The sequence below is a fragment of the Ascaphus truei genome, chromosome 20 (assembly GCF_040206685.1).
Source record: "Ascaphus truei isolate aAscTru1 chromosome 20, aAscTru1.hap1, whole genome shotgun sequence".
NCBI classification, from domain to species: Eukaryota; Metazoa; Chordata; class Amphibia; order Anura; family Ascaphidae; genus Ascaphus; species Ascaphus truei.
This window is the reverse complement of record NC_134502.1, coordinates 15,041,564-15,069,346: the sequence shown is the minus strand read 5'-3', so window position 1 is coordinate 15,069,346 and position 27,783 is coordinate 15,041,564. Positions and strand designations below refer to the sequence as shown.

General features: G+C 41.3%; 2 protein-coding genes across 2 annotated transcripts; both read right to left on the bottom strand.

The window, feature by feature from the left end:
- Positions 1-7,072: 7,072 nt before the first annotated feature.
- On the bottom strand, positions 7,073-7,927 carry LOC142470929 (olfactory receptor 11A1-like). Its single transcript, XM_075577735.1, has one exon. The coding sequence runs from the start codon at positions 7,910-7,912 to the stop codon at positions 7,073-7,075; it is 840 nt and encodes a 279-aa protein (XP_075433850.1). The 5' UTR covers positions 7,913-7,927.
- An 18,643-nt stretch (positions 7,928-26,570) lies between these two features.
- Positions 26,571-27,557, bottom strand: LOC142470928 (olfactory receptor 11A1-like). The gene has a single exon (XM_075577734.1). It carries the CDS (start codon positions 27,555-27,557, stop codon positions 26,571-26,573), a length of 987 nt encoding a protein of 328 aa, XP_075433849.1.
- Between the last annotated feature and the right edge of the window lie 226 nt (positions 27,558-27,783).

Here is a 27,783-nt window from a genome sequence, read left to right as displayed (position 1 = left end):
ATGTCTCTTGATCCTTAATAAGCACGAGCACTCATCACTTAGTGAAATCCAGACAGAAGGTTTAGTGATAACTGCGCTCCAGCGCTAGATCATTTAGTCTTTAGTCTAGAATTAGGGATTTTACATTCTATGTCATTAGATAGTGTAGGCTCTCTTAGAGAGATGTAGATGTTTTTAACCATTGTATAAAGATGTTTTGCTAATAAATTGTATGTAATGTATTGTTATTTAGCCTTGCACTTTAAGCTGATTAGTAGCCCAGCCCCGTTCATACACCTGGTCTAATATGATGGTATAAATAGAGTAAGGGTGTGGGGAGGGGTATATCTCCTGAGGTAGCGGCAAAGCGCCATGAAATGCATTGAGAGGAGTTAGAGGATCTGAAGCTGTGAGCAGTGATACTGAGAGCGGTGCAGAATGGGAGAGAGAACAGCTTCGAGTGAGAGAGACAGACGAGCCCCAGCAAGTGACGTGCCCCAGCGAGTCACGTCAGATGCCAGAGCGCGCGCCAGGACCAGGGAGTCAGTGTCGGATCACCGCAGCGTCACAGCAGCACAGGAAAGCTGTTTCTCAGACAAGGCTAGGATCATTATTTGGCCAGCAACAGTGACCTCAACCTGTTATTGCTTTAACATTTTGCAAAGTGTGAGTATGTGTTTATGTGGACACTAAACACTTGTTTCGTAATTGATCTGCACTATTGTCTGTGTCTTCATTTTGAGGGACACCTATCTGTGTACATCTGGGATATACCTTGTTATGATTACTACACCCTTAAGACCAGGGAGCCAGGATGGGAAGTAAAGAGGCACACAACAGCCTATAGTTGTAACATGTTTGAACCATTTATTTCTCGTAAGTGCTTTTACATATTAGCCAAGAAATCAAAAACAAGTGGGCTGCAGAGCGGGCACTTCATATTTACAATATGACTCCGGGGCACCCGGTCAGGCATAATACCTTTATTTTCTGGCCTGGGTACCCCCTCGCCATCACAGTTTTGCAACTGGGAGACTCTGATAAATATCCCCCAGGAACACTAAATGGTAGGGTCATTTTATCAGTTTCCTGGGGCGATATAAAACTGTGTATGATTTATCAAGAAAAAACTATTCCCATTAGAACCAAACTTGTACTGCAGTGCTTTTATACCAGTCAGGAGACTTTCACTGAAAGACCAGTTTGTGGATCTGATTATATTGTGTGGTCATGTAACTTCTCCCTCACTCCCACTGACACCCCCACTCACAGACTTGTGCACATGGGGAGAACGTGAAGAACAAGTGATCCCCATGTCATCTGCTCCTACTCCTGCAGATAGTTAAATTATGTATGTAGTAATACTTACATAAGTGGCAATAATACTATTAAGTAAGTAATGTGAACAGTAACTATTGTAGAAGGATTTATGTTCACAATTCATAACTAATATTTTTTTAAAAATTCATAACTTTCATGAAGTATCAAATTCTTTTATAAAATAATATCTAATAATGTAGAGTACTTGTGAAGTTTTAATATAACACTCTAGGCATATTCATAAAATGTAGCAAGATCTCTTCGCTTAATGCACAACATTCTGCATTCAAGGATGCACACATTGTACAGGTGAGTGGAAACATGATTTATACAAGGAAAAATGTGTTAAACATTGACATACCGTTATCAGACGAACTTCTGATCATTCACTACAAAATTTGCAGTCGATTGGGGAGAGCAGGATCCTACGATTAGATGCACACAATGTAATGTGACTCACATCACAAGATGATTCTACATTCTCTTCTATGTAAAGGAAAAACTTACATGTGAAAAAATCCGCTATTACCGTCCAGCGGGTCTCTACCCCACTGGCTGTATGCTCCCTAGCCCCTGCAGGAGGCACGGGAGGATCCTCCTCTAAATGATCAGGAATGTCGCGTTGAATATTGTGACTAACTGCAATGTTGTGCAGAATGCAACAAAAAATCACAATGTCCCCAACCTTCGCTGGCGAATTTTGGAGAGCACCACCAGATCTATCAAGACAGCGAAAACGACTTTTCAACACTCCAAATGTCCTCTCAATCACCAAGCGGATAGATATGTGGGCGGCATTATACCGTTCCTCCACAAGGGTTTGAGTATTACCCAGTGGTGTCAGAAGCCAAGGCCGGCTTCCATATCCTGAATCATCTATAAGACAGTCACATCACATGAATGTTAACATAATATGTAACAATATTCCAAAAATGGACTATTGCCATGTCCTAGTACATGACAGTGAGTGAATAATATACAACACATGCCCTAACAAGCCACTCAGCATTATATTATGTTACGCTGCATTACATGGATTAGATATGTAGTCAATGACATACAAGGTAAAAAAAGTTCAGTATCCGTGGTTACATTAAATATTTGCAACACATAATGAAACATTAAACTCTACATTAAATGTAAATCTAAGTGCAGTTTCTGTAACATTGACTTACCTAATAGCCAACCGTCCTCGAATTCCCCCGCTTCAGATTTACGGAAGACTAATGATCTGTGCAGAATATGGGAATTGTGGCAGGCACCTGGGAATTGGGCTACCACACTCATAATTTTCATGTGTTCGTCACACACGACCTGCACATTGAGAGAGTGGTAATGTTTCCTGTTACGGAAATCCCTCTCCTCTTCACGTAGCGGAGTCAACGCAACATGTGTGCAATCTATAGCACCCATCACATTGGGTAGTCAAGCTACATTATAAAATGCCGTCTTCAGTGCCTGCCACTCTATCTGCTCGCAAGGAAAATCTATATAATCACTAGCCCTTCGAGTCAGTGCACATAAAAACTGAGTAAAGGCCCGCGAGAATGCCGACTGTGAGACACCGCCTACTATGCCCACTGTTGTCTGAAATGAGCCAGAAGCAAGGAAATGTAATGAGCTCAGCATTTTAACAAGGCCAGGCACTGCATGACTCCTGTCTGTTATTGGCTCTAAATCTTCTCTTAACACTTCATAGAGTTCCAAGATAGCCATTGAGCTCAATCGATATCGGCTGATAATCTCTGCCTCACTCAAGCCCTCTAGTGAGCATCTTTCCCTAAAAGTGAGGGGGCTATATGCCTCACAATACGGATCTCCCTCTCTCTCCTCTCTCTCCTCTCTCCTCTCTCCTCTCTCTCCACTGCAACATAATGTCCCTCCTCCTCCTTGCTAAATACAACATAAAACCGTAATCGGGTTCCACATCCATAGCACACTGGAAGGTATGTGCCTCCTTCTATTGTTTAAATAAGCAGCCTAATAAGCAACATGATTGTAAATGATGGCACGTGTGTTGTAGTCATTAATTGAAGTCATTCAAACATTCATTATAGTTTAATTGAGATGTGTTACACACATAATAAAATGTGATGTAATCATCAAATATACACCATTCATAAATCCACAGTCAAAGCGATGCTGCGACACAATATGAGTAATTACTAGTAAATAATGACACAATCAAGATATTTGTATGTAACATGTTGAGTCATGAAGGTCTTACATCACAAGAGGTACTAGTTTGTTTGTATAATGGTGTGGCAGAAGGTTGGATTATTGACAGGATGGTTTTTTTCTGATCACAGGATTATTGCCCTTTAAATTAACCCCCTGCTAACGTTTGCTGGTACACTATCAAGTTAGGAAGATAGATGTAATTACATTGTTATTAATTTCAAAACAATAATGTGTTCTCCTTTAATTCAATTAATGATAATCAGCTGAGGGGGAGACAGAGATATTCTCGCCAACACCTGGGGACCCCCAGACAGGCGCGAGGACAACCCGTGGACCTCTCTGAGTGCTAAATGTATGTCCTTTATTTATACAGCTTAATGTATGTCAAATGGTCAAATACAATATTATCCATAAGTGGATAATATACATTTTGCACAATACTTTAGTGTATGTGTTAAGGGGTTGTATTCATTTAAATGTATATATATTATTGGGGGTGGCACAGGATTGGTACCGCATGCCCTGTGACACCCGCGGCCTCTCCTGGACTCCCGCGGGGATCACCCAGTGACACCCGTCAGCCTGTTATATGGATGGTGTGCCTGCAAAAATGTAACCAAAGAAATTTTTCTAAGTCCTGATCCTTTTGCGCATGCCTTGGGCTGGCGTGTTTTTTTCGGCACGTTTTTAAAAACAATCTCTTAGCGTAGCTTAGAGAATCGCGCAGAAGGGCAGAAATCAGCGTATTTAGCAGATCGTACGTGTTTGGTGGGACTTAGAAACTTTTCTGGAAAAAAGCCTGTTTAAGAGTGTAAAGTGTCTGTTAGCGCTGCTCTGTGAATCGCGCTGAGCGCAATATCACGTTCTAAAAGCACTTTGCGCTCTTAAAGCCACTTAACGGAGCTTAGTGCATAGCCCCCTTAGACTCAGAGGTGGGCACATAGGGGTACATCCAGGACAAACAGGGGAACAGAAGGAAAAAATGAAAAAAAAAAAAACAAAGTGTTAAAATACATATGTAATAAAATCTTAAAAAGTTAGGGATGAATTGGTGTCTATTGGCAGAGGAGAGGTATATGGGATATCAAATACCTTATAAAATCTACTATAAAAGTCTCTATAAAAATATAAATATATAAATAAATAAGTCATTTCTTTAAACTATAAAAAAGGTATGATTTCAAAATCAGCATTTAAGCCCAGGGGTGCAAGTGTCTTTAATTTATGGATCCAGAACTTCTCACGTCTACTCAGATCCAACCCCCTATCCCTCCCTCTCCAGTGCTGTTTCACCAATTCAATCCCTGAAAAAGTTATGCCCATAGGATCAGAATAATGGCACTCAGAAAAATGTTTAGGAACCATATGTGTGATTAACCCTCTCCGAATTGCACTTAGATGCTCGAGAATACGTGTTATAATTGGTCTGCTTGTTTTTCCCACATATTGGAGTCCACATGGGCACTCCAATTGATATATTACATATTCTGACCTGCAACAGATAAACTGATCTATTTTAAAAGTCTCTTTCTTCACATTAGACTTAAAACACAGTTTATCTTTCGATTTAAATTTACAGGCTGTGCAGGTAGAACAATTAAAAAAATACTTTCCTTTCTTTAAGAAGCTATCTGCATTATTTAAAAAAGTTTCTCTCACCATTATTCTCGACATCATGCTTACGTCTTATTGCACTCGGAGTTAATCTATTCTTCAAATTACAAGCCCTTTTAAAAATCACATTCGGTACTGCTGGGATTTCACCCTTCAGTACTGGGTCATTCAACAAAATGTGCCAATGTCTTCTAATAACATCTTTAATCTTATTTGCATCCTTATTAAATTCTGTCAAAAATGCAAAGCTAAAATCTTTATTTATAATTGTAGACAATAATGTCTCCTTAGCTTTAATCGGGTCCAATCTCTCCAATCTGTCAGTTCTTGCCAGGGAGTCTGCCAGTAGCTTCTCGCTATACTCCTTTTCTACAAACCTTTTCTTTAAAATGTATACTTGGTTTGCATAAACTCCCTCTTCTATACAATTCCTCTTTACCTGCGAAATTGCACGTATGGAACGTTATCCATCCATTTAGGATGGTGGCAATTGTAGGGTAAAGCCTGTTGTTGGAGGCTGGTGGACTGTTACCCCTTATATACAGTATAAGTGCGCAGGAACTATTTTTTTAGTTGTTCCAGCCCCCATGATTTTATACCTTAGTAATTACCCAAGGCTTTGCATTGCATAACCTGCCTCTTTGGCATGTAAAACGTAGACTAGTTAGGATTTAGTTATAAGTATAGTTGACATTTAAGAAACTATTGCAAATAAAAACAACAATTAACAAAACAACACAAACAATAAACAAGACATTGTGTAAAACATGTGATATTTGGTGACACCCTTTCAATGCCGTTAAGGCTTAGACATTGTAAACAAATTGTTAGCATGACTAGATTGCTTAGAATGGTGTGATGGACAATGGACGAAACTAAATCAGTGTTTTGCTGAAACACCACCATGAGTGTGTTCCATTTAGTGAACCTCTTCATTTTTTGTTCGTTTTCTATGGCAGATCATGTTCACTGTTCCTGTAAATATGTGAATGGAGGTGAAGGTCAGGACAAAACTTTTGGGCATCCAGAAGACCCAGTGTTGAGCAGAACAGAAGAATCTCAACATCATCGGCAAGGACTTTTCCCTGGCGTTTTAAAGCTCAGATTTGCTAGAATCGGAAGATAGATTCTTGAGAAAAGAAATGTTGGTGCAAAGGTTTTTCTTGCTGAACAGATTACAAATGAGTTTCTCGCCATTTACCTAACTGTCAATACACAGAATGTTCCTATACTGTTTTTATCACATTTTGCAAAGTTCTCCAATATTTACCAACTTATTTCACAAAATATTGGTGTTCCTAAGTAAAATGTTCACAGCTGGTGATTTCTGGTAAAGTTTCTCATACTGTGTGTCATCTCCAGAATAGTGCCAGCTTTATAGGTATCACCTGAGGGCCAGTGATTTTATCTGCAGCTGTGTCTTCCCACAAACATTAGTCACATATCTACAAAGACACACAAGGCATATATATCCTGTGGTAACAGGATCATTGCTCAGAATCCCGTGCCTTTGACTCTGCATCACATTCTGTCAATGGATCAGTGGTCTTTGCTTCAATTGAGCCAGCATTTTGGGGAGTGAAAATAGGAGGAGTTAGGGGAGGTGATGGCCCGTGAATAATGATCATGGAAAATATTTGTGCCAATAACTGGTGCAGTCTCATTTCTGTTTGTATATTCGGCTAATTTAGGTGTTACTATAACGTAAGAAGAGACACACTTGAAATGGTTAGAGAAGCTCATATAAATCAATATTTGAGACAACAGGTTTATTTTGTTATCAGTTTATCATTAGTTCAGCAATCCATAAATTCAGAATGATGCTGCTAACAGATGGATAACCCAGTGTATAACTTCATCAGCAATTTATTCCCCATGGTTTTGTCCTGTCAGACTCAGGTTATGCTTTTTCATTCTTAACCCAAATACTACATTACAGATGTGCAGTATATCCCCTTTTTGCATAAGATAAGAATTGTTATCTTCCTATCACCATCCATATACATTTCCTCAGAGCTTCTCTGATCTCCTGATTCCTCAGGCTATATATTATTGGATTGAATAATGGAGTTACTACTGTGCACAGCAGAGAAAGGCCCTTGTTTAAGTTCTGTAATTCTCCTCTGGATGGAACCATGTACTTTGCAATCAGTGTCCCATAATACACACACACAACTGCTAGATGAGAGCTGCAGGTAGAGAAGGCTTTCTGTTTCCCAGTGGTGGAGGGGATCCGGAGAATGGTTAGTGAGATATAAACATATGTTAAAAGAACAAACACAAATGGGAAAGCAATTGAAGGGATGGCTATCACAAACACCGCTATTTCTACAATGGAGGTATCTGAGCAAGATAATTCTAACAAAGGACCAAGCTCGCACAAGAAATGGTCAATGATATTTGGGCCACATAATTGTAATTCACATACCAGCCATGTTACAATAAGTGTCAGTATAAACCCTAACAACCAGCACAGAGTTACTAAGGTATAGCATAGACTGGCGCCCATAATTCTGGAGTAATGCAATGGGTCACAGATTGCCAAGTATCGGTCATAAGACATCACTGTGAGAAGAAAGCATTCAGCACCTGCTGAAACGCCATTGAAGAAAAACTGTGTTATGCAGCTAATAAGAGGGATGGTGGCCCCTTCTTCCAATATAACCTGCAGCATTTGGGGCACAATATTTGTGATGAGCAAGATGTCAGATACAGACAAATGGCCGAGGAATAAATACATTGGTGAGTGGAGCTGCTGACTGGTTGCCACTAATCCAATGATGAGGAAGTTTCCAGTACATGTTACAATGTAAACCATGAGTAACAATGTGAAGATTAATATATTGAGGCCATGAAGATCTTGAAATCCCAATAGCAGGAATTCTCTGACTGTCGTCTGGTTGTACTGACTCGTTGACTGAAGATAATAAAAGTTGGATCTCACAACTGGCATCTTCCCTGTATTATTTCAAAGAGACAGAGGTCAGTGTAACACACATTACAGTACATTCAGTTATAGAGATTTTAAGAATCTCCTAATCTGTAATTACTGGACCATTTGAAATCTTAACAGTAACCAGGTGTCTATGGTTTAACAAGTTTACATCAATCATCATGTAGAGCAGAGTTATTGTAGATACACCTATGTCTGTCACATTGATCCACTAAAATGTATCATAACTTGCAGCAACCAATCAGCATCTATTATCATGCAATGACTGCTCTTCTAAAGATGCTTATGTTGCAATAGGCAAAGTAGAATGGGACCTGACATATTGCATCCTACTTACCAGGTGGTATTATTCCATAAGACACCTTCGATCACCAGAAAACCCCTTATATCTCATTATATCATACCTTATAACTCATTATATCATACCATATATCTCATTATATCATACCTTATATCAGTATACAGTCATGTGAAAAAGAAAGTACACCCTCTTTGAATTCCATGGTTTTACATATCAGGACATAATAACAATCATCTGTTCCTTAGCAGGTCTAAAAATGATGTAAATACAACCTCAGATGAAGAACAACACATGACATATTACACTGTGTCATGATTTATTTAACAAAAATACAGCCAAAATGGAGAAGCTATGTGTGAAAAAATAAGTACACCCTTACTGCTTCCATAGGAATTAAGATGCCATGTAGCAGACAGGTGCTGCTAATCAAATGCCCTTGATTAATTGATCATCAGCAAGTGTGACCACCTCTATAAAAGCCGAAGTTTTAGCAGTTTGCTGGTCTGGAGCATTCAGGTATGTGTTAACACAATGCCAAGGAGGAAAGACATCATCAATGATCTTAGAGAAGCAACTGTTGCTACCCATCAATCTGGGAAGGGTTATAAGGCCATTTCCAAACAATTTAAAGTCCATCATTCTACAGTGAGAAAGATTATTCAAAAGTAGAAAACATTCAAGACGGTTGCCAATCTTCCCAGGGGTGGACATCCCTGCAAATGCACCCCAAGGTTAGACCGCTCAATGCTCAGAGAAATTGCAAAATACCCAAGAGTTACATCTCATACTCTACAGGCCCAGTTAGCATGTTAAATGTTAAAGTTCATGACAGTACAATTAGAAAAAGACTGAACAAATATGCTTTGTTTGGAAAGGTTGCCAGGAGAAAGCCTCTTCTCTCTAAAAAGAACATGGCAGCACGGCTTACGTTTGCAAAGTTGCATCTGAACAAACCACAAGATTTCTTGAACAATGTCCTTTGGACAGACGAGATCAAAGTGGAGATGTTTGGCCATAATGCACAGCGCATGTTTGGTGAAAACCAAACACAGCATATCAGCACAAACACCTCATACCAACTGTCAAGCACGGTGGTGGAGGGGTGATGATTTGGGCTGGTTTTTGCAGCCACAGGACCTGGGAACCTTGCAGTCATTGAGTCGACCATGAACTTCTCTGTATCCCAAAGTATTCTAGAGTCAAATGTGAAGCCATATGTCTGACAGCTAAAGCTTGGCAGAAATTGGGTCATGCAACAGGACAATGATCCCAAGCACACCAGCAAATCTACAACAGAATGGCTGAAAAAGAAAAGAATCAAGGTTGTTGCAATGGCCCAGTCAAAGTCCAGACCTCAACCCGATTGAAATGCTGTGGCTGGACCTTAAGAGAGCTTTGCATAAACAAATGCCCACAAACCTCAATGAACTGAAGCAACGTTGTAAAGAAGAGTGGGCCAAAATTCCTCCATAACTATGTGAAAGACTGATAAAGTCATACAGAAAATGATTACTTCAAGTTATTGCTGCTAAAGGTGGTTCTACAAGCTATTGAATCATAAGGTGTACTTAGTTTTTCACACATGGCTTCTCCATTTTGGCTTTATTTTTGTTAAATAAATCATCACCTAAATTTAAGACCTGCTATGGAACAGATGATTGTTGTTATGTATTTTTCCAAATAATATCAAACCTTTCCTATGCACATGGCCAAATTTGAGATATTAGTATTAATCATGCGGTTTTGTCAACAGGTAAGGAAGTTGCACACAAGTCAGAGATTTTAATGCCTGAAGATAAACCCTGTGTGGGTCATTACTATCTCTGACTCATTGTATAACCGTGACCTGAAGAAGGAGAAGAAATACACAATCTTTGTGAGCTCAATCCCCATTCACACAGTATTATAAATATTTATATATTGAATTGTGCCAACTGCAGTGTTACTGGGAAAGTGACCTCAAATATACAACCGTATCCAAAGAAGCCCAATGCACATCCAATATTATATTTTATTCATTTCTATATGTTTTTTCTTCTCAGACGTTTGAGTCATTTAGTTAAACCTTTTGACCAAAACATGTTAAGCCTGAAACCATGTCACGGTCAGACACGCACAGGTTACATGTTACATATACCATGCTATATCATTGTTTGGAACATATATACAACATGCCCCAATATAACGCTGCTAAGTGTTACAAATATTTGAAAGACCATTTAAAATGTCCACTAAAGATGGCGCCTTCTCTTCCATGGTATTCCCAGTATTGTAGAAGTCTATATACAGTACTGCAGGAAAATAGTACTCCAGTGTTAATAGCCCAATGTCATTGGTTTATTTCCTTTTCTCTCCATGCAGTGGAGGAAATACAGAGGACACCGTATAACATTGTTAATGTAGGACCTGCTGAAAGGGTCTGACCTTGATGTGGGTGCAGGATTGAAATGTGTTGGCCAGAAGATTGAAGTCTATTTCCTACACATATGATAGAAAAAAACATAAAGAACTGGATCAAATGCTTTGTCAAATTGGACGTGTGTTGGGGATGCTTTGCTTTCTGTTGGTACAGAAGTAGAACCCTGGACATTCGAGGGCTTGTACATTTAAACTCTTGTTGATCTATTAAATGTTATCCTACACTACTGTACTATCAAGTTTTCCCTTTTCCTTTAAGGAAGCCAATTAGACTTAAACATTATTTACAAAATGTTCACTGGTTTAATGTTGGATTCCACACACTAAGCACCCTTTCCGAATAAGTAATTTTAAGGGGAATAACACATTTGTGTAATATCATGACCATAAAATAGTGACCTTTTTTTCCTTTTTACAAATGTATCTGAAAGCCAAAGAGAACTTTTTAATCCTTAAAATTAGAGCAGTAGATCAGAGTAGTAGATCTCAGTCACTGCTCCACTAACCTTGTGGCATCAGATCCAATTCACTTACCATGCAATGAGTCCAGGTCTTCTCCATATCTGTCATCCCATATGGGTCATTCCCACAATTGTCAGGAACAGGCAAAGTATTTCAGACAAGATAATTAAGCAGCTGGCATTATCTCTAAACTGAAAACTGTATCAATAAAAGAGGTCAGCAGGTAAAATACAGATGAGATCGGTGCATAATTGTCAGTGTTTTTGAGCTGCAAGCAGAACTCTCTCCTTCAGCACTGAATACAAAAGCTGTCGCTGACGGGCTATAATGTTCACTGCTTCGTGTCCCAATTTATCATCTCCAAGCAATCAGTAGAGGCATCATTGTGGGATTCTGATTGCACAGAGACTATAATAAGGACTCTAGGGACGGACTGTGCTAATAATATGGGAGAAAATAACAAGTCATGAATCCATTTGTTGATTGGAACTTTGCAAAGATCTTCAAACTTTTCTCAGTTTGACCAGCATCATGAAAGGGTCCATCAATGAATATGAAGTACAATTTTTTAAGCACCACTCCTTAGAAAAGACATTATGGAACTAGAGAGAGTGCAGAGAAGAGCCACCAAATTAATAAAGGGGATGGACATTCTAACTTATGAGGAGAGGCTAGCTAAATTAGATTTATTTACTTAGAAAAGAGGCGTCTAAGAGGGGATAGGATAACTATATACAAATATATTCGGGAACAATACAAGGAGCTTTCAAAAGAACTATTCATCCCACGGGCAGTACAAAGGACTCGGGGGCATCCCTTTAGGTGGGAGGAAAAAAGATTTCACCAGCAACAAAGGAAAGGATTCTTTACAGTAAGGGCAGTTAATATGTGGAATTCATTACCCATTGAGTCTGTGATGGCAGATACAATAGATTTGTTCAAAAAAAGATTGGAAATCTTTTTAGAAAGGAAAGGTATACAGGGATATACCAAAAAAGTATACATGGGAAGGATGTTGATCCAGAATTAATCCGATTGCCAATTCTTGGAGTCGGGAATTAATTTATTTTTCCCCTTATGACATATCATTGGATGATATGACACTGGGGTTTTTTGTTTGCCTTCCTCTGGATCAATAAGTAAGTATAGATATAGGATAAAGTATCTGTTGTTTAAATTTAGCGTAGGTTGAACTTGATGGACGTATGTCTTTTTTCAACCTCGTCTACTATGTAACAATGTAACTATGTAATTTGGTGGCAAAACTGGGACACAGACACATTTTCATCTCATGCTTCTTTGTGCCAATGTATCTACTGTAGGTTCTTATCTTTAGTTTTTCCACATGTGCACAAGTCTGTGACATGGTGTTAATGGGAATAGGTTTTCCTTGATAAATCAGACACAGTTTTATTCACCCCCAGGAGACTCTGATAAACAGACCCAACAATTTATTGTTTCTGGAGGTTATTTATCAGAGTCTCCCAGCTGCAAAATGTAGACGAAAAAGGCACCAGATTTACTAAGAACTAAACCTTTCCCATTGAAATTACTGTTTGATAAATATGGTTGTGACAGGGTAAATAAACGTCACCAGCCATATGCTTGGCAGACCTATGTGTAGGTCTGCAGTGCAGCAGTGAGGAGGTTAACTTTCAGCTGAGTTAATTAGTCTGAGCCCATCTGCCTCATCAAGGTGTTTTAAAACCCCCAGGCTGTACACACATGCAGGCTAGCTGGTCAGTAGACTGGAGTGAAATGCTGAAGTAAGACTACTGCTACAAGGTCTGTTTTAAAAGTACATGTTTGATTAACTGTCTGTGTCCTGCATGCTGAAAAGAAGCTGTCTTGTTTTTCTATGCTGAAGAGAAGCTATTTTGTTTTTTGAATGCTGACAAGAAGCTGTTTTGTTTTTGTGTGCTGTAAATTTTAAGGCTCAATAAATAAGCCTTATCAAGAAAACCTGCATGTGGTTGCATGTACCCTGCAACATATGGTGTCAGAAGTGCCGGGATGTTGAGAGGCCCCTGCAGTTGAAGGGCCACACACACAAAAATGAAGAAAAAAATTGAATTTTTTTAAAAGAGTTTCTGTGCGAGCAGGCCCAACTACAGGCAGAGAGAGATGAAAGACTATTGCAGCAGCAAACCCAGCTCCTAACCCAGCAGCAGGCAGCACAGAATGAGCGGATGGCCAGGCTGCTGACCCAATTCCAGGGTTCTTCCAGTCCAGAACTTGTGAACAAACCCCCGGTCCTCCTGAGGAAAATGGCTACGAACGAGGATCCAGAGGCATTTTTACTGACATTTGAAAGGGTTGCCGAAGCCCAGGGCTGGTCTGTAGACCACTGGGCAATCGCTTTGGCCCCACTCCTTATAGGAGAAGCCCAGGCCGCACATCAGGGCCTCCCATCAGACCAGGCAATGGATTACAAACAAGTAAAAGCCGCCATACTGGATTGCTTAGGTCTGACCCCAGAGACCTACCGGCAGCATTTCCGGAACCTTAAGTACACATCTTAGATGAGACCCTGGGTCCTAGCTCAGCAGTTATTGGACTTGTGTAACCGCTGTGTAACCGCTTACAACCTAAGCAACACACTAAGGAGACTGTTCTTGAACAAGTTGTGTTGGAAAATTCCTACAAGTAATAACTCCTTCCGCATGCTCTTGGGTAAAATGCCATGCTGCTGATACCCTAGCTTTAGCGGTCCGACTCGTGGAGAACTTCCTTGGGGCCGAGGACCAAGCGAGTGTCATGGACCTGATGGATCCGGCTTTACCGGCGTTGCGGGTGCACAAAGAGGGAAACCGGACCAACGGGGAAACTACGGCCCCTCCATACGCAACTGCCAAGTGCCACGAAAGGAGCAGTCCTTCCAACAAGGGAGAGGTCCAAACACCAGGCACCGCCGAGACCCTCATCCACTTCCTGATGTCGGCTTGTCGCCACATGAGAGGAACTTCCGAGGACGTCGCCCACAGGACCCACCAGATGCCTGGTCTCCAGTATCCGGTCCAGTGGAGCGCTATCTGCGGCATCCTCCTGCGAGGGAACTCTCTCCATGTTCCGCCTGCGGAGAACAAGGCCACGGCATGTGGACTGTCCACAGGTGGATTGTTTCTTCAGCAGGACCGTCGCCTCAGCCTTCACTGGAGAAAATTACAAGCCCTGGCTACTTCCAGCCCAGATTGGGGGTAAAATAGTCCAGGCCCTTGTAGATTCAGGCTCTGGGAAAACTTTGGTCTCCCAGGAACTGTTACCGCCTAACGTGTGTTCCTTTGACTCCCCATGGAGTAAAGAATGTATACACGGCGATGTAAAACGGTATCCGACGGCCAAAATCCGGCTACAGGTAAAAGGTCAGGAACCCTACCTCAAAGTAGGAGTCGCTCCTTGGCTCCCCGCCCCCGTTGTGCTCGGTCGGGACTGGCCTTTCTTTTCAGACCTAATGGCTCCAGTCTCTCACGAGGAGCCATATTCTATGGCTCAGGAGAACCCTGGTAAACTGTTCCCCTTCTCGGCAAACCTTTTCCCCAGTAGACACAGGGTTCCAAAGAGTTGAAAGCAGAGACGCTCTGACAAACAGGACTGGTTGCAGATAACTGGGTCTCAAGGTGACCATACTAGTAGCCAGAAGTCACAAGTGATGGCTGGGGATGGCCAGAAGGAGGGGGATATGGGCCCTGGAGATTTACCAGACATATATCTCCCTGATTTTCACCAGAGGCAAAGGGAATACCCAGTCCTTGCTAGACAATATGATAAAGTGGTAAAAATTGATGAGCAGATATTGAATGCATAGGGGGTTATATTATTCCCCCATTTTGAATTGTCAAATGATATCCTGTATAGAGTGAATACGCAGACACAAACAGGGAAGGTCACCAGACAAATATTGGTTCCAAGGCGTTTGTTAAATCTTTATTCACCCTAGCCCATACTGTCCTTTGGGGTGGTCACCTTGGTAGGGATAAAACCTTGGACCATATTTTTGTCCCAATTCTATTGGCATGGGATGCATAGTGATATTGCTAAGTAATGTGCGGCATATCCTGAGTGCCAGCTAACTAGTCCGAAGGGACAAAAACCAGCTCCCTTGGTTCCTCTACCCTTGGTGTCAGTTCCCTTTGAGAGGATTGGAGTAGACTTGGTAGGACCTCTAGAACCTTCTGCGAAAGGATACAGGTTTATTCTCGTAATAGTTGACTATGCAACAAGATATCCTGAGGCGTTCCCCCTGAGGACAGCAACGGCGAAGCATGTAGCCAACAAGTTGTTGGAGCTGTTCTCACGGGTTGGACTTCCCCAGGTTATGTTGACAGACCAAGGTACAAATTTTATGGCTAAACTGATGCAGGATGTCTTAAAATTACTAGAGGTCAAGTCTGTTCGGACATCGGTCTACCATCCACAGACTGACGGATTGGTGGAAAGATTTAACCGAACTCTAAAAAGGATGCTGAGAAAATTTGTAGATTGAGAGAAGAGAGCCTGGGATGAACTTCTCCCTTTTCTGCTGTTTGCAGTGTGGGAAGTTCCCCAGGCCTCCATGGGATTCTCTCCATTTGAACTGCTGTATGGCCACCAACCCTGGGGTATCCTAGACCTCCTAAAGGAGTTCTGGGAGGAACAGGGGTCCCCTTTTAAGAATACCCTGCAATATGTATTGGACCTTAGGAAGCGCCTAGATGTGGTCAGCCATTTTGCTAGGGAGAATCTTAGATCAGCCCAGGACAGTCAGGAGAGACATTAAAATCAAAATGCTCGTATGAGAGTGTTTCACCCAGGAGACCAGGTGATGTTATTGTTACCCAGTTGTGAGAGCAAACTCCTAGCCAAATGGCAGGGCCCATTCGAAGTACTCCACCGCACGGGTGATGTGGATTATGAGATTGCTCAACCAGGGTCCAGGAAGAGTAACCAAATTTACCATGTGAACTTGCTGAAACCCTGGAAGGTGCAGCGGTCTCTATTCATCCACCCGGTGGAGGAGGAAACGGACCTGGGTCCTCAGCCCCCACGGGGGAACACCTGTGGTGACGAGGAAGTCCCAATGGGTAGACAATTGTCCTCTGAACAAAAAGGGGACTTGTTAGAAATAATTACACAATTCAATGATGTTTTTTCTGATTTACCAGGGCAAACTAATTTAGTTTCACATGTGATAGAGACAGCACCTGGGGTAAAAGTACGTTCCCGTCCTTATAGGTTGCCTGAAAGGCGTAAGGCCCTGGTAGAGAAGGAGATATAAGAAATGTTACACTTAGGTGTGATTGAGGAATCATGCAATGAGTGGTGTAGTTCGCTAGTTATGTTCCCTAAACCCGATGGGAAGGTAAGATTTTGTGTGGACCTCCGAAAGGTGAATGCGGTATCCAAGTTTGACGCATATCCGATGCCAAGGGTGGACGAGTTAATTGACGCCCTTGGTAACGCGGAATATATATCCACACTGGACTTAACAAAAGGATACTGGCAAATACCTTTAGAGGAAAAGTCCAAATGCAAAACAGCCTTTGCCACTCCCATGGGTTTATACCAGTTTGTGACAATGCCATTTGGACTGCATGGAGCCCCAGCCACATTTCAGAGGCTCATGGATAAAGTGCTGAGACCTCATAGGGCTTATGCCGCAGCCTACCTAGATGACATTGTCATTTATAGTAAACACTGGTGGGCCCATCTAAATAGGCTGAAAGAGGTCCTCAAATCTCTAAGAGAGGCAGGGCTCACAGCCAACCCTAAGAAATGTGCCTTAGGTAAGGCAGAAACCAAATATTTAGGGTATGCAGTGGGAGGTAGAAAAGTAAGGCCACTAGCCGATAAGGTTGCTGCCCTGAAAGAAGTTCCGACCCCAAAAACAAAAACACAGGTATTCTCACTGTTGGGTTTTAGGGGACTATCGGCGGTTCATCCCCAACTACTCGGAAGTTGCAGCCCCATTAACGGACCTCACAAAAAAGTGTGCCCCTACACAAGTGGTATGGTCAAGGGAGTGTCAGAGAGCCTTTGAGGACATAAAAAGGTGCCTATCATAGGGTTCCGTCCTTAAATGCCCAGACTTTAACAGGCCTTGTGTAGTGCAAACCGATGCATCAGAGATAGGGCTAGGGGCAGTGTAGTCACAACAGTTTGAGGGAGTGGAAATCCAATCCTTTTTCTAAGTAGGAAATTGTTCCCGAGGGAAACAAACTACTCAGTGATTGAGAAGGAGTGCCTCGAGGCTTTGAGGCATTACCTGGCAGGAGTCCATTTTACTCTGGTGAGAGACCATGCTCCATTGAAATGGTTAAGTACTATGAAAGACTCTAATGCTAGGTTGACCAGGTGATATATGGCCCTCCAACCCTTCTCGTTTGAGATTCAGCACAGACCTGGAAAAGATGCGAATGCTGATTTTTTCTCTAGGAAGGGGTGGATGGTCAGGCTTCAGCCGCGCGTGGCCCCAGCCACACACTAACAGGGGAGGAATGTGATAGGGTAAATAAACGTCACCAGCCATATGCCTGGCAGAACTATGTGTAGGTCTGCAGTGCAGCAGTGAGGAGGTTAACTTTCAGCTGAGTTAATTAGTCTAAGCCCAGCTGCCTCATCAAGGTGTTTTAAAAAAACCCAGGCTGTACACACATGCAGGCTAGCTGGTCAGGAGACAGGAGTGAAATGCTGAAGTAAGGCTACTGCTACAAGGTCTGTTTTAAAAGTACATGTTTGATGAACTGTCTTTGTCCTGCATGCTGAAAAGAAGCTATCTTGTTTTTCTATGCTGAAGTGAAGCTATTTTGTTTTGTATGCTGACAAGAAGCTGTTTTGTTTTTGTGTGCTGTAAATTTTAAGGCTCAATAAATAAGCCTTATCAAGAAAACTCTTGAAGATGTCTCATGCTACAGCATCACTTAGTAAATATGGACCATCATGCGACAAGTCAGCAGCATACTGTATGCCTCTCTGGGGGTAATTTAATATATCCGAAGTGACAAATCGCAGAAAACCTGCATTGACTTGAATTACCTACATATACTATATATTACAAAATATATATTTTTTATTTCATTATTTGGGATATACTGTATTATTCTATTTGAAAGATTTTTACATTTTATTTGTTTTTGTTCAAGTTTAATTAAAAAAATTATATATAGGCAATTTTATTTTTAGATGATTTTTTCTGTTCATACAGTAGTTCATTTTATTTTTTATACATTTTTCCAATTTTTCTTATACATTTTTAATTAATACATTGGTTAATTAGTTAATTGATATAATAATATATATCAATTAACTAATTAACCAATGTATTAATTAAAAATGTATAAGAAAAATTGGAAAAATGTATAAAAAATAAAATGAACTACTGTATGAACAGAAAAAATCATCTAAAAATAAAATTGCCTATATATAATTTTTTTAATTAAACTTGAACAAAAACAAATAAAATGTAAAAATCTTTCAAATAGAATAATACAGTATATCCCAAATAATGAAATAAAAAATATATATTTTGTAATATATAGTATATGTAGGTAATTCAAGTCAATGCAGGTTTTCTGCGATTTGTCACTTCGGATATATTGAATTACCCCCAGAGAGGCATACAGTATGCTGCTGACTTGTCGCATGATAGGGAGATGCACCCTTAGATAAGGCAACAAGAACACTCCGAAGCACAAAAACTCCCCTCAGGCCTGTAAAAAAAGAAAACCAACATAGTGCAAATGTGTATCAAACAACTTAATTAAAATCACACTTATGAATGCCTACTCCCGTGGTAAAGAATTAAATCAGGTGTTTCCAGATTTCTGATCTGGAGCAGTAATAAGGCATGAACTCTCCCGGACCATAAATGTAAAGAAGAATATATATAGTGGAATACAATTTAATTAAAAAACACATACATAAGCAGTGAGCCCATTCAACTCACATGCTCCCACAAGAACACAGGCAATTTGACCACTCTGGGTCCATTAGAAGTCTTGATTGTGCCTCTCTGCAGTGGATGTAGCTGGAGGCTGGAGGGTCTATGCAGATTGGGTGTTCCATACCCCAATCTGATTGGCTGTAGTAGACCATGAGATTCCCTTTGATAAGACACCAGCCGGCACTGGAAGATCGCTGTGAGCTCATTGACTTGAATGGTCCATATGATCACTAAGTGCCGAGTGGTGTCTTATCATAGCGTAATAAATATGTGGGACACACCAAAGCACACGGTGGTTTTAGGGCCATGTTTGGGAGGAAGTATAAGGAGTGCTGTACTATCCTTATAGCGCTGCAGTATAACCCAGAGTGTGGGACAGGCGCCCAAATATAATATTAAGTAGGAAGTTCCAGGAATATCCCAGAGATATCTTACAATTATCCAAAGGTATCTCGGAGAGAACTAATTTTCTCTCACTCCCCTTACGATATTATAAAAAAATCCCTTACAAATGGATGCGAGAGAAAAAGGAGTTCAGTGTCTCTATCAGCAGACACGAGTCACCCATGCTCACCTGTTAGTTTATCTCAGTCCCATCACAGTCCTCTCTAAGGGGTCAGAGTTGATAAAAACAAGTTTAGGTGCCTCAGAGGTTCAAACAACCCAACGCATTTCACCCAATGGCTCCCTCAAGGGTTTCTTATAACCACTTACTTATCCATCGTATATACCCATAAGTTTTAACCCCATTTTGGAAAGAATAAAGGATACAAAAATCCTAAATGATATACATTTAGAGGAGGGATATTTAAAGGACCACATATTCAATTTAAAAATAAGCAGCAAATACAATAAAGAGAATGAATACATTCTAATCTTTGATATATATATATATCAAAGATTAGAATGTATTCATTCTCTTTATTGTATTTGCTGCTTATTTTTAAATTGAATATGTGGTCCTTTAAATATCCCTCCTCTAAATGTATATCATTTAGGATTTTTGTATCCTTTATTCTTTCCAAAATGGGGTTAAAACTTATGGGTATATACGATGGATAAGTAAGTGGTTATAAGAAACCCTTGAGGGAGCCATTGGGTGAAATGCGTTGGGTTGTTTGAACCTCTGAGGCACCTAAACTTGTTTTTATCAACTCTGACCCCTTAGAGAGGACTGTGATGGGACTGAGATAAACTAACAGGTGAGCATGGGTGACTCGTGTCTGCTGATAGAGACACTGAACTCCTTTTTCTCTCGCATCCATTTGTAAGGGATTTTTTTATAATATCGTAAGGGGAGTGAGAGAAAATGAGTTCTCTCCGAGATACCTTTGGATAATTGTAAGATATCTCTGGGATATTCCTGGAACTTCCTACTTAATATTATATTTGGGCGCCTGTCCCACACTCTGGGTTATACTGCAGCGCTATAAGGATAGTACAGCACTCCTTATACTTCCTCCCAAACATGGCCCTAAAACCACCGTGTGCTTTGGTGTGTCCCACATATTTATTACGCTATGATAAGACACCACTCGGCACTTAGTGATCATATGGACCATTCAAGTCAATGAGCTCACAGCGATCTTCCAGTGCCGGCTGGTGTCTTATCAAAGGGAATCTCATGGTCTACTACAGCCAATCAGATTGGGGTATGGAACACCCAATCTGCATAGACCCTCCAGCCTCCAGCTACATCCACTGCAGAGAGGCACAATCAAGACTTCTAATGGACCCAGAGTGGTCAAATTGCCTGTGTACTTGTGGGAGCATGTGAGTTGAATGGGCTCACTGCTTATGTATGTGTTTTTTAATTAAATTGTATTCCACTATATATATTCTTCTTTACATTTATGGTCCGGGAGAGTTCATGCCTTATTACTGCTCCAGATCAGAAATCTGGAAACACCTGATTTAATTCTTTACCACGGGAGTAGGCATTCATAAGTGTGATTTTAATTAAGTTGTTTGATACACATTTGCACTATGTTGGTTTTCTTTTTTTACAGGCCTGAGGGGAGTTTTTGCGCTTCGGAGTGTTCTTGTTGCCTTATCTAAGGGTGCATCTCCCTATTGGTGATATAAATTATATTTGTTTTTTTATATAGTATCACTAGGTGATTTGGGTTTGCGCTTATTTTCCGTGCTGCATCTTCCAGTGCCGGAAACAGGTTTCGTGTCAGAGCACCGCTTAGTAAACGTGCCCCAAAAGTGTCTGCTGTATGATAGTTGGGTAATAGTTTTTACACATTGAACTGAAACTGCTGCTGGGCGTGTATGTTCATTTATTTGAAGTACAAGTAATATAGAAAAAGATAACAAGGAATAGAAAGATGGATGCATTTTATTAATAAAACCATTCCTGCTAGAGCGTCTCCCGAACTGCTCCTATAGCACAGCACAGCTGATCCCTTATGTATGTATACAACGGGTAAGATATAGATAGGCAGTTTAGGCGAGTCAAGAGTAAATGATAGCAAGATAATAAAATATGTATAACCATAATAACCCCATAGTGCCTGTAGTGACCTCCAATGAATGGATAATCCATGACTTGCTGGAAATATAGGGCCTTATTCAGAGAGGGTTGATAAAAAAAATCACCAGGGAATTTAAAATTACTGTTTTTTGGGCGTTGCTATCACGGTATTCAGAAAGGCTCGATTACCAGTGATAGCAAAATTCCCAAAACGGGCGAGTTGCTGCCAGTGAGAGCCTCGAGCCTCTGAAAAGGCCTAAACCAGCGATTCATTTCTGCTGCAGAGAGAGCTGCTCTGAGAGAGCTGCCTCTAACAGCTGAAATGTCGCCCGAAAATTATTTATTTAAATATACATTTCTTTAATAGTGTAGAGGTGCAGGGGGTCTCCGGAGCTGAACCACGTTGGTTTTATGTCCGGGGACCCCCTGCTTCCCGAGATACAGGCACCTTTATGGGGTGCTGGTATCTCCTATGCAAGGAAATGTCCCGGTCAGGTGACGTGGGACATTTCAATGCAGAGGGATACCGGCACCCCATAATGGGGCCTGTATCTCGGGAAGCAGGGGGTCCCCGGACATCAAACCAACGTGGTTCAGCTCCGGAGACCCCCTGCACCTCTACACTATTAAAGAAATGTATATTAATAAATATTTAAAAAAACATCAATACATGCCTTCCCCCCCCTCCGCCCAAACCCATACAGTACAGTAATGGGCAAAATAACTATTATCCAGATATGGATAATAGATTATTTGCCCATTATTAAACACTGCATTAGCATACATAAATAAAGTAAATAAATAAAGTTATACTTACCACAACAGCAGGTCCCTCTGTCCTCTGTTGCCAGAAAGCATATATACAAAATAAATACATTCTAATGGCCCCTAACCCCTTAATCACCTTAGCGGTTACTAACCGCTATAGTCATTAAGGGGTTAAGTACAAGCGAACACCAATCGCAAACCTTTTATTACTGTATTGTGATTAGGGTGCCCATTGAGTGCTATAGAGGCTTATCATGCCCATATTATTATTATATGGGTATGATGTACCACTATACTACTCAATGGGTATAGGGTGGGTATAGTCAGTCAGGGGTGGGTGTTTAGGCCTCACGGGTGGGTGAAGGGGGTATTAGCCCTAAGGATGGGTGTTTAGACCTTGCGGGTGGGTAGCGGTTGGGTTAACCCCTTTATTACCTTAGCGGTATTAACCGCTAAGGTAATGAAGGGGTTAACTGCCCCCGCAACCCCCCCGCAATGCCTAAACAGCCACTAAGGGCCAAATTCCCCCTTCACCCATCCTCGCTAGAGACAATATTGTATTGTATGTTTCTTACAGTAAGCCTGGCACAGGTGTTTAACCCCTTCATTGCCTTAGCAGTTAGCCGCTAAGGTAATGAAGTTGCTGTACATGCATGTTTCCTGCCTCGGATGCATGCCGGGGGGTCCGGAGCTGCTATTAATTGCTATCAGCTCCGGAGACCCCTGGCATTAATCCGAGGCAGGAAAGGGGCCTGATTTTATCTAAGTCCCGACACATCGCTGCTCATCGAGGCATCTCCCCACCAATTGACCCAAAAATTTGTGGTGAATTGGATTTGGGGAGAAGATCGCCTTTTAGGGCTGCGATGCGCTGCGATAGGCCGTGACAGCCGAGTCGCGGGTCTCTGAATCGCGCGAGTTTATCAACCATCCGAAAATGGTCGATAAGCAGCTGATCGCTGCTCAGTTGGCGAATTTTGGATAGCGATAAAATTTTGCGTCGATACAGGCCATTATCGAGCACTTATCGAGGCTATCTGAATACGAGTACCCATTTTGGGCGATAAGTGCTCGATAAGGGCCTTATCGAGGCTTTCTGAATAAGGCCCATAATGTGATGTTTAATTATGAGTGCTACAATAAAGTTGGAGCGCAGAGAGAAAAGGGTGGTGTTAGACAAAATCACTTTAATGGGTAAAATAACATTTAAAACTTACAATTAGTAAAGCTGCATCGCCCATGGGGTTCCCAAGCCTGTCCTCACTAACACTGCCTCCCTCGGCAGTGTCCTAATCCCGAGGGAGGCAGTGTTAGTGAGGACAGGCTTGGGAACCCCATGGGCGATGCAGCTTTACTAATTGTAAGTTTTAAATGTTATTTTACCCATTAAAGTGATTTTGTCTAACACCACCCTTTTCTCTCTGCGCTCCAACTTTATTGTATTTCTGACTGTTGTCCCGGGTGATCGCCGGAGGATTTGGGAGCTGCGGGGGAGAGGTGGATAAACAGAGATATCCAGGAGAGAACAGACGAGCGCAGTCTCCTTTTCTGCTGGGAACTTTAATTATGAGTGCTCCTGGAAGTGGGGGGGGGGGAGAGGGGAAGGATCTCTTGTTACAGCTCAATAACCAAGGTGGTAAATAGTTGCTACAATCTGTGGTACACTTGAAAAATGAACAAAAAGAAGAGAAAGAACCTCTATGTGAGAGCACTCTAGAAGGTCTGAATAGGTTCTTAGTCTATTCAGACCTTCTAGAGTGCTCGCGCATTGGGGTTCTTTCTCTCCTTTTTGTTTTTTTAACTATGGTATGATTTTTGGTACTTGTATTTCTTTAATGGCCTAATGTATCAAGTTACTTTACTCCATGGCTTTCTAATAGTTGTTTAGTCCATTCTAGAGAGATGTGTGTTGGTTGGAGTAGGGTAGGGTGACTAGTTCAGTGACCCGAGGTGTGGTGTGTGGATAAGTTCACTGTGGTGTGGGGTATATCCCGTCCTTGGAGCCGGATTGACTGTTATCACTAATATATAGGAGTGCAGGAACTATTCTATTAGTTTTCCTAGCCCCCATGCTGGTATACCTTAGTAATTACCCAAAGCTTTGCATTGCATAACCTGCCTCTTTGGCATGTAAAACATAGGCTAGTTAGTATTTACTTATTTCCTGTTACTTTTTGTTAGAGACGTGTGCAGAGGTACGCAATGGAGACTGTTTAAAGTGAAACTAAAATTAGGCTTTATTGCACCTGTCCCTTTAACACAGCATAAATATTCAAAATAAGCCAAAGAAAAATCTACTTCGCTTTGGAGGGTATCTACACATGTAGTCCAGCCCTCTCTAACTGGGTGGTAAGCTATGCTAATTACCAGCCCCAAATATATATACATATATACAGATATATAACAGTCCCATAAGAAAGTTTTATCTGTATCTTGTAGTTGTAGGGGAAGGCATCTCTGCTCTCCTGTGTCTGCACCCTTGTGTGCTATAGCAATATCAGGATCCAGGTTTAGAAATCTTGTCCCCTTTGTCTTGCTGTCAGCCTGCAGTTTCTTTGCAGCTCAACACATCTGTTTGTTCCCCAGGTCAGCCCAGTTGAGGACTAGGGAATCTCTGGTCTGTCCTTCCTGGGTCAGCTCTAAATGTGAGCTCTGGAATCCTCTTCCTGTTTCAGGGAACAGCCTTTTTCTAACAGAGCTCTGATTAGGCAGGTGGATTTGGTTGATTGCTGGTGTGCAATTAACCACCATACTGCTGGATTAGAGGCAAGTTTCTTAACAAGGAGAAGTCCCTGTTACACTTTTACTCCGTGGTTTTCACTAGTTTTTTTCTTTTTTCAACTTTTTATTAAGCCTTTTTCATGGAATACAGAATGAAGAGAAGAACACAGGGAAGATACAAACCCATCCTAAATTGCATGATAGTATAGCTTTTTATTTACATTATATTAGGGGAGAGGGGGGGAAGGGGGAGGGGGAGAGGGATTGAGGGGAAAAAATATATGAGATGTTAAAGAAAATAGATATTTTAGCTGGAATTTTACAATAGATCTTGAGATCTTATTCAGTAGAGATATTTCTCAGTGGGTTCCACAGCTCAGGGGATCTTCTCCTTCTTGGTGGATATTTTCTATGTTTACTCTAGATGCAAATTCTCGGGATCTCTTCACTCTCTAGGAAAAGGGAGCGCAATCTTTTTTCCCTGCGCTCCCTGCCGGCTGTTCCTATGTCTCTGCGCCATCCCCCCTTTCTTACGTCAGCTCCAACATCGGTGTCATGACATCACATAACCTCACGGCGTCATTTGCCACCGCGTTGCCATGGCGATGGTCTCCAGAAGCCGCCAGAGCCAAGGTAAGTGCAGTTTACAAAGGCCTTCGCCACTTCCCCAGCACTTAATTTAAATGCCTTCGGGAAGCGCGCAGGGCCTCTGTAAACCTCGCGCCCCCGCAGACAATCTTGCACCCCCCCTGTGGGCCCGCCCCCCACTTAGCACCCAGATCCCGGAGGAAAGGCGATACAATATTAATATATTTCCTGTAGTAGAGGTTAGAGCGCTCATCTGGTCCTGGCGATTTGGTTGATCTTAATGATTTAATTGCTGCCGCTAATTCAACTTTAGCTATTTTGCCATTTTTAACTAATAAGTTTCTCCTTTGTCAGTTTAGGTAAGTAACATCTCTCTAGAAATATAGAAATTACATTAGTGTTTGAGTTCTTAGGCGTTATTAGGAATTACATTAGTGTTTGTGTTCTTAGAATTTATATTTGAAAGGGAATGGGAGAAGAAGGGAAAGGCTCTTGCTACAGTCTGTTCTACAACATGAATGGTGCCAAGGGTATACTGTAGGTAAATATAGAAATGAAAACTTGCCGAAGCAAGTAAAAATACCCTTTTTGAACTAGCACGTATAATTTGGGTTATTGAGGAGCTTGTTCACCCTCATTGGGCTAACTGCTCAAGTGACACGCTTGCGAGCAGCAAATTCAATTTTGCTTGTTCGGCAAGTGGCTGAGCGCCGAGCAGGCGTGTCCGTCCGCTCACGCTGGCCACACCCATTGCCACAATGTGTTTCATCGCGGCCAGCGCCAGCGTCACCCTGGATGAGGCCTTATGCGAGCAGCTTAAAGCTGAAAACTACATTACAGATGTGCAATATGCCCTTTTTGCATTCAATTAGAACTGTTTCCTTCCTATCACTATGCAGATACATTTCCTCAGAGCTGCTCTGATCTCCTGATTCCTCAGACTATATATTATTGGATTGAATAATGGAGTCAGTACCGTGTACAGCAGAGCTAGGACCTTGTTTAAGTTCTGTAATTGTCCTCTGGATGGAACTATGTATTTTGCAGTCAGTGTTCCATAATATACACACACAACTGCTAGATGAGAGCTGCAGGTAGAAAAGGCTTTCTGTTTCCCAGTGGTGGCGGGAATCCGGAGAATGGTTAGTGATATATAAACATATGTTAAAAGAACGAACACAAATGGGAAAATAATTATGGGGGTGCCTAGGGCAACCACTACTATTTCAACAATAGAGGTATCTGAGCAAGACAGTTCTACCAAAGGACCAAGCTCACAGTAGAAATGGTCAATTACATTGGGGCCACAGAATTGTAATTTACATACCAGCCATGCTACAATAAGTGTCAGTATAAACCCTAACAACCAACACAGAGTAACTAAGGTATAGCATAGACTGGCGCTCATAATACTGGAGTAATGCAATGGGTTACAGATAGCCAAGTATCGGTCATAAGACATCACTGTGAGAAGAAAGCATTCAGCACCTGCTGAAACACCATTGAAGATTAACTGTATTATGCAGCGAGTAAGAGGGATGGTGGCCCCTTCTTCCAATATAACCTGCAGCATTTGAGGGACAATATTTGTGATGAGCACAATGTCAGATACAGACAAATGACAGAGGAAAAAATAAATTGGGGAGTTGAGCTGCTGACTGGTTGTCACTATCCCAATGATTAGGAAGTTTCCAGTGAATGTTACAATGTAAACCATGAGTAGCAAATAGAAGACTAGTATCTTGAGGTTGTGAAGATCTGGAAATCCCAAAAGCAGGAGATCTCTGACTGTAGTCTGGTTGTCCTGACTCGTTGACTGATGGGGGTAAAAATTGGATCTCAAACGGATTGGCATCTTCCCTGTATCATTTCAAAGAGACAGAGCTCAGTGTAACACACATCATAGTACATTCAGTTACAGAGATTTTAATAATTTCCTAATCTGTAATTACTGTACCATTAGAAATCTTAACAGTAACAATGTATCCATGGTTTAATAAGTTTTCATATATCATCATGTAGAGAAGGTCTTGTAGATACACCAGTATCTGTCACATTGATTAGTAATATTTACCACAACT